General features: G+C 39.4%; 1 protein-coding gene across 6 annotated transcripts in view; it reads left to right on the top strand.

Moving 5' to 3' along the window:
* Fut8 (fucosyltransferase 8) overlaps positions 1–10,713 on the top strand; it is a 485,432-nt gene extending 474,719 nt beyond the window's left edge. For 4 of the 6 annotated variants that reach the window (XM_004624778.2, XM_023702814.1, XM_023702817.1 and 1 more), the window contains 2 exons: positions 1,314–1,464; positions 9,575–10,710. In XM_004624778.2, coding sequence (XP_004624835.1) covers positions 1,314–1,464; positions 9,575–9,892 — 469 coding nt within the window. In that variant the 3' untranslated portion in view covers positions 9,893–10,710. Of the gene's footprint in view, positions 1–1,313; positions 1,465–3,275; positions 3,347–9,574 lie in introns of those variants that run through there. The other 2 variants (XM_023702829.1, XM_023702832.1) reach the window with 2 other exon arrangements.
* Positions 10,714–11,541: the final 828 nt, after the last annotated feature.

Here is an 11,541-nt window from a genome sequence, read left to right as displayed (position 1 = left end):
AGGGTGAACCTGTTGTGCCCCTGTGGCAAGATGTTCTGCTCCTGGACTAGCTGGGTGGTTCTATCCTCTACACTCTCTTCAGGGATTGCAGCTGCAGGGTTGCACCCCAGGCATGTATGCCAGGCCTTAGTTGAGCCTGGAGGAGACAAGGTGGAGTAGCGGGGGGGAGGCAGCTCTCCCACACTATCCCCAGGCCTGGGCTAGGACTGGGTCTGGGGGTTCCCGGAATGCGGCAGAAATTCCTACTCAGCGGGTGGGGTGGGGAAGTTGCTGCGGAGTGGTGGGGGGCGTTCCAAGGGGGTGGAAGAGTGTCTCACCCACACTGCGCCTGGACTGGGAGGAGTAGTTTGTCCCGCCGGCGCAGGGTAGCCGGAAGCTCTCCCCCTTCTTGTTTGTTTGTTTTTTTATTGTATTCAGTGCAGAGTCTACAGGGTCTCACTACACAGATCGGACTCATAGTGCTCCTTCTGTTTTCAGCCTCCCAAGTGCTGGGATTACAGGCATGTGCCACCAGGTCCAGTCTCAGTTACCATCTGAGCGCGCCCCCAGGACATGGCCAGCATGGCACACCAAGGATCCAACCCTAGTCCCTGCATAATCCACTGCGCTATCTGACCAGCCCATGTGGTGCTTCTTAAAGACAATCTGTTTTAATATTAAACATTTATCCTTTATCAAATAAAACTACCAACATACTACTTGGTGGGCATCTACAAGGAATTTGCTTCATAGATTCATGAGAATGGCTTTCCATTATTGTTACTGGTTAAAAGCAGATGTTTCTTCAGGAAGGATGGGAGGCAGACAGTTGGCTTTCACCAATTTTTAAAATATCCATCCCATAATCTCCTTGTATCATTAATTTGTGATGTCAGTGAAGACATTTACAAAGTTCAACCAAAATCTGAGTTATTACAAATTATAAATTAAAAATTTAAATGGAATTTTATCATGATATTTACATTGTAAAGGAAGAATTCAGTAATCAAATATAAAAACAGCTTGAATAAACTCTTAGGGGTATTCATTGCAAACAGAATTAAGAGCCTTAAGTTTTTAACTCTTCCATGAATTGATAAAGGATATTTTGATTTTGTCCTATATGTTATACCAATAATATGTAATGTATAGGACATATCAGATGGTTTCTACCCATTGATTGGTCAAAGACCCCTCAGAAGCTACTATATTCTCTTGAATGCCATAATCGAAGCTCTTCTTACTGCTACAGAGGCGCTCTTGATTGAAGAACAAGTTTCCCAGTAGGACAGATCATGATTGCAGTGACCATGCATAAATTTATTTTTTCTCAGGTATCCCAGTTATGAATTTATTAGTGATAACTCCATCTCTTGGTCAGCTGGACTGCACAATCGGTACACAGAAAATTCCCTTCGGGGTGTGATCCTGGATATACATTTTCTGTCCCAGGCAGACTTCCTTGTGTGCACTTTTTCATCCCAGGTAAGTGGTGTTAGAGGACATTTAAATGATCAATACTTTTTGGTTCTGTTGACATTAAGACAAGTATTATATGTGCATCTGTGTTTTTAGTTTTAGTTATCATGACTAGGTAAATTTTCCTAATACTTATAGTGATACCTTTTATGAGAGAATGGAGATTCCATAACTGTCTGAGCACTTTGAATACTTAGCTGTTTGCAGAGCTGCTTGGTGGACTTGTTCAGCATACTTGTTCACAGCCTTTAACAGAAACAGTGAGTAACTAAGCACACTTACTACTTTTTTATTTTGCCTACAGTCAGTGTGGAACCAGAGCCCATTCATTTCAACACATCAGCACACTGGCAGACCTCAGTGTCAAGCATTCTGCTTCACTTGATTGCCTTAAAGAAGAAAGAGTAAATGTAATTCATTTTCAAGTCTAAGCAGGAAGTTGTATGTTAAGTTTGATACAATAATCATACATTCTTTGAGTTTAATTGTTGCATGTAGCTACTGGTTACAGATTTAGTGTATGTTCTATAAGTGATCCAGTCAGCATTATGTGACCTGTGGAGTACCCATATAACGTTATCAACTTTGTTCTCTTTTCTCACTTAGGCATATATCATTGTTTAGTTCATGCTTCAGTTATTTTTTTGTTGTTGTTGCTGGGACAAAATACCTGACAGCAAAAATTAAGGAAGGAAAGGTTTATTTAGCTCACAGTTTGTGGAGGTTTTAGTCTATATTTGGCTGGCTCCCAGGCAGAATGGCATGTGGCAGAGAGCAGCAGTTCATGATAAAAATAAAAGCAGCAGCTGTGGCTTCTGGCCAGCCTCTCTCCCCTCCTTATATTACAAACAAGCTACTCTGGGGTTGGGGGTGTACAAATCATACAATGTCCATCTTCCTCTTGCACAGGATGAAGATGTTTATGAACTAAGAATCCTGGCTTTCTGATGAGTCACTTAGTTAAACTTCTAAATTTCTCAAATTGACCCAATGTATCAACCAGTACAATCCACCCCTTGTCAACTTGGTAACCAGACATTTCCTTAAACCAGTTTCCAGGTACTTAGACATGCTTATATTTTACTACTTGAACATTGTATTACATTAGAACCATGATATTTTGCCCCTGGGCACCCCCCCACAAAGATTCATGCACTTCCCTTTATGCAATAGGCATTTTAATCCATCTCTAAGAGTTGTCAAAGTCCTAACAGTTTCATCATTGCTGAAAAGTCCAAAAGTCTCAAGTCTCCTCCAAGGTCTAAGGCGAACTCTTAGCTTTGAGCCCCTGTACAAATGAAAAGTTAAACATTTCCAACATTTAAAGGCCCAAGATAAAAATTACCATTCCAAAAGGTATACACAGCAGGATACAAACCATTGGAACCAAAACAAGTCCAAAATCCAGAAGGGTGAACATTAAGTCCTATAGTTCCATGTAGAACATCCGAAGCAATCTATAAGGAATTATGAGCTCCAAAAGCCTTACATGGCTCCATCCATGGCACTTCTGCTGGTAGCTCCCATAGCTTTTGTCCTAGGCCAGCTTTACTCCTTCCTTGCAGTTTTCCTTAGACAATCCACATTCCTGGCTTTTTCCGACTTTCGAAGTTTCCACTGAATAGGCTTCTGACTCAGAGCTTTACACACTACCTCTTAGGGGCATTCTGCCTGGCCTCCCAGGCCTTTGAAATGTAGGTGGAAGCCTTTTTAACCTTAGAACTCCTGTATTTTGAATGTGCCTAAAACTAACACTACATGGATGGTGTCAAGGGCTGCTGCCAGCTGGAGTAGTAAGCAGGCTTATTTCTTTTCAGTTATAGGGGTCAAGTACCTGGATTGCTCAGCACACTGACCCTAATTTCGAGGAACAAATTTTTTTATGTCAGCGCCATTTTGGAATCTGTTATGGCTGCTGCCTCTGTTTTGGAACATGGGGCTCTGCAGCTTTGTTTTTGTTTTTGTTTTTTTAAAAGCAAGGTCTCTCCCTTATGATTTTGAGGTTACAAAGGGGGAGAATCTGCCATCTCTTGTGATGCCTTCAGGACGTCTTTTTATTTTGTTGTTTTTCCTGGGCAGTGGAGATCTCAGCTCTATCTTTGTAGGCTACAGCATTCTTAGTGTTTTTTCTCTGGCTAAACACACATTTTAAATCATCCTGCTGGGCTGGTTTTTGTTTTTGCTTTTGCTTTTGTTTGACTCTCACTATATATCTGACTAAAAGCCCCCAACAATAGCCATGCCACTGCCTCAACATTTGACTGCCATAAGATTTCCTCTGCAAGATTAACTAATCCACTGCATTTAACCTCAGTCTCAGGCAAAGTCTCTGGACAGGAGCAAAATGTAGACAAACTTTCTGCCAAGACATAACACAAATCATCCACAGTTCAACAACCAATGCAGTCCTTCTTTCCAGAAGAAACCTCCCCAACCTGGTCTTTACAGGCAGGCTTTCTATCAGTATTCTAGACTTCTGAGCTTTGACCAGAATCTCCCATACAGAAGAGCCAAAGGCATTTCAGCTCTTCACTAGTAGGCAACATCTCTTAACTTTTTCTATCTCTTCCCGTAAGCCATTCCCAAAAGCTCATAATCCACCTTGTTAGGTATAGTCACAGCAACAACCCCACTCCTGTGGTACCAAGTTCTTTCTCAGTTATTTTTTATTTATTGCTGAGACAAAATACCCAACACTCAAAATTAAGAAAGGAAAAGTTTATTTAGCTCACAGTTTGTGGAGGTTTTAGTCTATATTTGGCTGGCTCCAAGCAGAATAGCACATGGCAGAGAGCAGCAGTTTTTGACAGCAAAAAACAACAACAACAACAAAAAAAAAGGTAGCAGCTGAGGTTTATGGCCAGCCTCTCTCCTCTTCTTATACTATGAACAAGCTACCCTGGGCTGTGGGTGTAGAACTCACACAATGTCCATGCCTTCCTCTTGCACAGGATGAGGATGTTTACAAAGTAAGAACCCTGGCTCTCTGCTGATGTCACTTAATTAAACTTCTAAACTTCTCAAGTTGACACAACATATCACCCAGTACAGTTCATTAAACAGCAGCTATTTGCACTCCAAGTTACATTAGGATAAGAGGAGATTAATCAATCAAAATGCGTGCACGAAACTAGAGAATAATTACCAAAAACATAAATTAATATAAGATAAATACATGTTTAAATGCTGAGGGGAAGCACAAAAACATGATGAAGAAAACCACATTATTTCCAGAAGAATATGTTTCAGAGAGAAAAGGAAACAGAAAGCTTTTTTTATTAAATGACAGTGTGTTGTCACAATGGGAGAATGCTGAGGTTGTCAGCAATGTGCCCAGAAACCCATACATATATGGGTTTCTTTTGGAGGGAATAAGAATATAACTTAATACCTAACGACAGCTGTATAGAATAGGAGTCACATAACCAAGTGCTAATTGGAACAAAAAACTTCCTTGCCTTCAAGTTCCTAGGAAGGGATTCACTGTTGATGTTTCTCACTAATTGGGGTGAAGAACCTGTCTTTGAGAAACTTTTTTTCCTTTTTTGTAGTGGTAGTGGTGGGATAGTCAGGGGTATCCAAAGACCTGGGCCCTCCCAACTAGGTTCTCAGACTCCTAACTGTGTACCTACATGATCAATAGATCTGCATAGTCAGTTAAACGCCTCCACACATACCTGAACAGGTATATAAAATGAGTGAACTGAGTTACTTTCCCAGATGTACCATCTTCCCCATAGGTCTAGATTTTAGGCTTGTCTAAAATCTGTTCCAGTCCAGAGTTTCTTAACATAGGCACCACGGCATTTGGGGCCATATGATTCTTTGTTGTAAGTACCTGGACTCTGTGTTGTAGGGTGTCTCATCCTTAGCCAGTAACATCTTCCAACTCAAGTTGTAGCAACTAAAAACATCTCTAGACATCAGCAAAACCTTCCTAAAGACAAAAATCACCTTAGTTGAGAACCATTATTCTGACCATAAAACTCTAAATAATGTATGTATATGTAACAAAGGTCATAGCGAGATATATAACGAGGTCTTAATAGGTTACAAAGCTAGCATTAAGCTTGTGCTTTTCCTGCTTCAGTTTCCTAAGTAGCTGGGAATACAGGCCTACACCACCACACTCAGGTGCTGCTCTTTTCCTTTAAATATATACTTCAAAATTTTTGGGCTTCATAACTCTGATTTTGACTCAGAAGTCAGGACCTCTGTCATTTTATGATGATAGAAGTTTGTCCATGCTTTGATGTTTTATGCATAAAATCAGTCTCAGTGTGTTAGGACCTTCAGGGGAGCAGTTCATATGAAGAAAACTTGTGGCTACAAAAACTTTTTGTACCCAAAGGAATGAGATTCTCATGTATGTACTATATTATTCCTGAAAACCCTTGCCAGTCAGAGTTCACCCAAAATAATTTCTCCTCATTTGATCCAAGGTAATATTTTATACCTCAATATAAAACCGAATACCTAAAATATTTAATGTTACTGCTTAGAATAAAAGTGTCACAGTAAAAAGTGTCGTGTGTGTGTGTGTGTGTGTGTGTGTGCGCGCGTGCGCGTGCGTGTGTACGGAGCGCATTTGCCAACTGTGACCGCCCCATATCGTGTCTTATTTTAGCGGTAGCCAACCTAGGACACATGTCCCGCTGTGTGTTGTCTGTATTATCGGAGAAGTCCTTCGCCGCCATCTATGGCTTGAGTGACTGCATGCTCCATAGCCAATCTCTGGGCTTCACTTGCACCTCAGTATTTTTTGCAAATATTTTTAAGAAAGAGATATTTAGTGCAGTTTAATACTTTATTCTAAGATTTGGTTCACAATATTTTATTGTTTGTTGGTCTTCTGGATATATGGCTTCTCCTAGTTTCTAGAATGCTTATAGCATATATAAAAAGTATGAAGATTAATTGTCCTAGAGTCAACACACGGATGAGAAGTGACTGAAAATTAAAGATTCTTTTCCATCAACCCCTCTCAAAATACTCTTCACTTGGAACACACATCCCATCATTCTCACCATTTCCTGAAGCAGTGAGAATGAAATTGGTTGTTGGATTGTTGAGGTTCCCTCGCCATAAACCTATGTCAGAACCATTTTTTAGGGCCAGCAATACAGTTAGTGGCATAATCGCCTGCCTGGCAAGCATAAAGTCCCAAGTTCAATTCCCCAGTACAGTCAATCAGTCAGTCAATCAGTCAATGAAACTTCTTTACAGAATCGTATTTTAAATGCCCCAGCAGAACTAGGATATCATAAAAGGCCACAGTTAGGACCAAAGCCATCAACTTCACTGGCAGAGAACAAGAGTGACCACACACAGAGTGGCTGTGAGACATTAAACAAATTCTAACTATTGATGTTTCATTTTTTAAAAATAGTAATAATAATAGTACTTGCAGCATAGTTGAGGCTTTTTGTTTGTGATGACTAAAAAATCATTACATATAAACCCTCAAGAGCAGTGTTTAGCAATGCATCAAACATACTCTCTGCTTTTATATGTGCTACCCCTGCCTAACCCTAAAATCATCACCGTGTGTTCTCATCAACCTCATTTATTGAGCTGGAGGGAATCTTACAACCTCCGCTTTTCCCCGAAATCAAACTGACTGTGAAAGGTAAACATTTTTAACCAATTTGGGATATCAATGCAGCTATGACAGCACAACTAAAGACACTGTACTCGCAAAAGAGGACTTCCAGAACTGCTTCAGGAAGTGGTGAGAATGATGGGATGTGTGTTCCAAGTGAAGAGTATTTTGAGAGGGGTTGATGGAAAAGAATCTTCAATTTTCAGTCACTTCTCATCCATGTGTTGACTCTAGGACAATTAATCTTCATACTTTTTATATATGCTATAAGCATGCTAGAAACTAGGAGAAGCCATATATCCAGAAGACCAACAGAAGATAAAATATTGTGAACCAAATCTCAGAATAAAACAAACTTGCCTTGATGATAGCCTCACATTCTAGGAGATGATTAATATAACAAGTTTAATATCCATTTAGTGCCTCAACAGTCCTTAAATTGTCTTACTGTGTAAACTTTGTCTTCTGTATACTATCTTTGAAGAATTATATAGTATATGGCAACAACGAGAAAGAAGTGATCTAGTGACTATTTGCCACTGTAGACAATACAAGAACAATGAAAGTCCATGCTAGGGAGAAAAATGGAAGGCTTGATGTTACAAAAATTGCATGTATGAGTATTACATCTTAATCTAGAGTCTTCAGAAGTTGTAGACACCACTACCACTGCCCAGTCTTAGCACCTGAAGCACAGAGTGGGGATGAGGGTTGCATTCAGTTTTTCACTGAGATGACCACAACTGAAGATTTAGGAAAATTTAACCTGAGTTGTGTTCTCGGTTCAGGATGTATGAAAGAAGATTTGCCTATGCAAAATAATAATGAATTTTTTATTTTTTTAAATTTAAATTCATGTATTTGGTACAGCGTCCCACTGTGCAGCTCACACAGCATGTGGTGCTGGGGACTGAACCCAGTGTTTGCACTTGCCGGGCAGGGGCTTAGACTGCTGAGCTATGTTGTCACCTATTCTTAGAAAAGGTTCTTAAATCCATTTACATCATGCTGAATTTGTTTTTTAATTGCTTAAAACATTATTTCTTTGTGGAGATAGTTACAATTTAACTTTATTATGAAGCATTAAGCTGAAACAATGAAAGTGAATTTATAGACTTTCACTTGTCATTTAGTGGGCAAGGAAGATAAACTTCGGACAGAGGAATCTTTTAAGTAGCCTTACGTCTCAGTTACTCTTCTCTTGTTGCTGGGACAAATACCCAATACCCAAAATGAAGGAAGGAAAGGTTTATTTAGCTCACAGTCAGTGTAGGTTTCAGTCCACACTCAGCTGGCTCCAAGGCAGAGTGGCACATGGTAGAGAGCAAACTTTCATGGGAACAATAGAGAGCAAAAGCAGAAGGGAAGAGTAGTTGCAAAATGGCAACAGAGAGCAACTCTGTCTCCCTTAAATTGCTCTCAGGCTATCTGCCCCAGGCTGGGTGTAGTACTCACACCTGTAATCCCAGCAGCACTCACTCACACCCATAATCCCAGTGGATCATGAGTTAATCACAAACTCTACAAGGCTGCTGTATGACTGCTTGAGGCTTTGAGGGGACACCTAGACACAAACCATAACACCTTAAAATTACCCCAGTCAGATGCATTTATCCAAAGGCTAGCCATGCTTATCAGTCCCAGTGTGCAGCTATTTACAGTGCATACTTAAACTCTTTAGAACAGAAATGGTGGCTATGTTTTTTCTTAATTGCCAGTGCAAGTTCATTGTCAAATTACGTACATCCCAATCAGGAAAGGTTATTAGACCAAGTTGTGAATCAGCAGGAAAGAACAGGTCTTTAACAGTGGATGAAAGAAACAGAGCAGTGCTTATAGTAAAATTTGCAGTCCTGATCCTAAATCTTAAATTCTTCAGAGCATGAATTCATTTTTGTGTCACAATGTTCAGGCTGGATGACTTTATCACCCTTAATATTTACCGCAGTTATTCTTTAAAAAATAATTTTATTGAGAAAGAAGTAGCAATGAGAGAGTTTCAAAACAGGTTAGTAGGACAGTTAAAAGAATTAATACATTGCATATTGTTGCCTTTGTAGAAGTTATTCATAGTACAAGATGCAGACATGATATCTTGTCTGAACACTATTAGTTCAAAACTTTTTCTTATTGAGCTAAGGGAAAGTGAAATTAATTGATTTGATACTTAAAATTCCTTTTCACAATATATAAGAGCTGGTATGTAGCTCAGCGGTACAGCCTGCCTGGCAAATGAGTTCAGTTCCCAGTATGATATTTATATGTATATATACCCCTCATCTTAATTGTAATAATCCTTTGGGTTCATATGTTTTTTTAAAAAGACAGAAGCACAAAGGTTAAGAAGAACTAATACTACTATACGACAGCAAATGAATTGAAAGCTTATAACCAGAAGCCACTGTTTCTTGGCCTCTTGAGTTTTAGAGTATGATTTGGGGCAAGGGCTTTCAGGTAGCTATGAGGAAGTGATTTATATGCAATACTAACAAACTTTTTCTGCTCTTTCCCAAGGTCTGCCGAGTGGCTTATGAAATCATGCAAACACTGCATCCTGATGCCTCTGCAAACTTTCATTCTTTAGATGACATCTACTATTTTGGGGGTCAGAATGCCCACAACCAGATTGCTATTTATCCTCACCAACCTCGAACTGAAGAGGAAATCCCCATGGAACCTGGCGATATCATTGGTGTGGCTGGAAATCACTGGGATGGCTATTCAAAAGGTGTCAACAGAAAACTGGGAAGAACAGGCTTATATCCCTCCTACAAAGTTCGAGAGAAAATAGAAACAGTGAAGTACCCCACATATCCTGAGGCTGAGAAATAAAACTCAGGTAGAAGAGATGAACAGCCAAACACAGTTTGAACCATTTCAGTCAACCAGTAGATGAAGAAGGCCCTGACCTAACAGTGACAACTGGGAACCGACAGATACTTTATTGGTGGCGTTCCTCTTTAACAAGAGCTACGATGCCCTCAAACCCATGCATAGTACAGTAATGTACTCACACGTAACATGCAAGCAGATTGTTTTCTACTTTGCCCTTTCTTTAAATATTATGTCCCCATGAACCAAACACTGCCACATTGTGTAATTTAAGTGACACAGACATTTTGTGTGAGATCTCAAACATGGTGCCTATATCTGAGAGACCTACGTGACTTACTGAGAAGACCGAACCAGTTCCCTGCTGTGGGGAAGCAGATTCTTACCAGTGGTGGTGTTGTGACCACTGAATTCACCCCAGTCAACAGATTCAAAATGCGAATGGATGGTTTTTCCTTTATCGGATTGTCTGCTTTTTTTTTTTTTTTTTTAAGTAATTGCATCAGTTCTCCCACCTCATCATTAATAAATGAAGGATACATCAGAAAATAAAATAATTCACTCTCTACTAGGGACTTTTGTAAAATAATGCCATGAACAAATTCTTTAGTACTCAGTGTTTCTGGACATTCTCTTTGATAACAAAAAATAAATTTTAAAAAGGAATTTTGTAAAGTTTCTAGAATTTTGTATCACTGGATGGTGTGTGGTCATATTTATAATTGGACAGTGACAAATAGAGGAGTTTTATAGTTTTTTAGCTTCTTTACTTTTTTCCGTTTCTTGTAGAGTGACTAATCAGGCCTTAAGTAGAAGAGACATTGGTCCATTTTAATACTGAAAACTGATTTTAGTTGTTAGACATTACAGAGTTAGAACATTCTTGGGAAGCTTGTGTTTTTTTTTTTTTTCAGATATTATTGGTTTGTTTTATTTGTTTGAAAGAATCATTCTTCTCATTCTTGGGAAAACTGTTGTGTCCATTTTTTAAATTAATGATTTCAGTTTTGTTTGAGAATCCTGTTATGTCTGCTGTCTCTTTTTGTGACCATAAGGGATATTATTTTATATAGGAGTCAATTTCTGCCCTGGAGGTCATTGTTTTGATAATCCCAAGAACCTTTGGAAGTTGGCTGTTTGTAAAGTGCACATCTCAAAGTGTGTAGATTTTTGTGAACAAAGGAGAGGGTGACCAGAAAAACACCCAGCATAGACTTAAGGTTTTCTGGTCTGGGGTTTCCTTTCATTAGTTCCACACTGAAATCACTTGAGAAGATGCAAGTTTGATGCCTTCTCTGAAAACATCACTGTTCTCATAAAACATCCCAGTTGTAAGTAAACTGTCTCCTGCAGAGTGTGGGTAAGAGTGTTTCAGAGCTCATGTTTCATGTTCTAAAGGAAACACTCTGTCTATAGGAGCCTGTATCAGGCCTGACAGTAAATAACGGATCTTAGGAAGGAAAGCGCAGTTTAACCTGAGTGAAAATACCTGTGGTGCACCCACCTGGAATCCCATCCCTGGGAGGCTGAGACGGGAGGATCACCACCATTGAAGCCACCCTGGGCTACATAGTGAATTCAACTAGCCTAAACTACATAGTGAGAGCCTTCCTCAAAAAAAAAAAAAAAAAAAAAAAAAAAAAAAAAAA

Source organism: Octodon degus, unplaced genomic scaffold (assembly GCF_000260255.1).
Source record: "Octodon degus isolate 3935 unplaced genomic scaffold, OctDeg1.0 scaffold00007, whole genome shotgun sequence".
Classification (NCBI taxonomy): Eukaryota; Metazoa; Chordata; class Mammalia; order Rodentia; family Octodontidae; genus Octodon; species Octodon degus.
The sequence above is the reverse complement of the archived record's forward strand: the minus strand, read 5'-3'. Positions and strand labels throughout refer to the sequence as shown.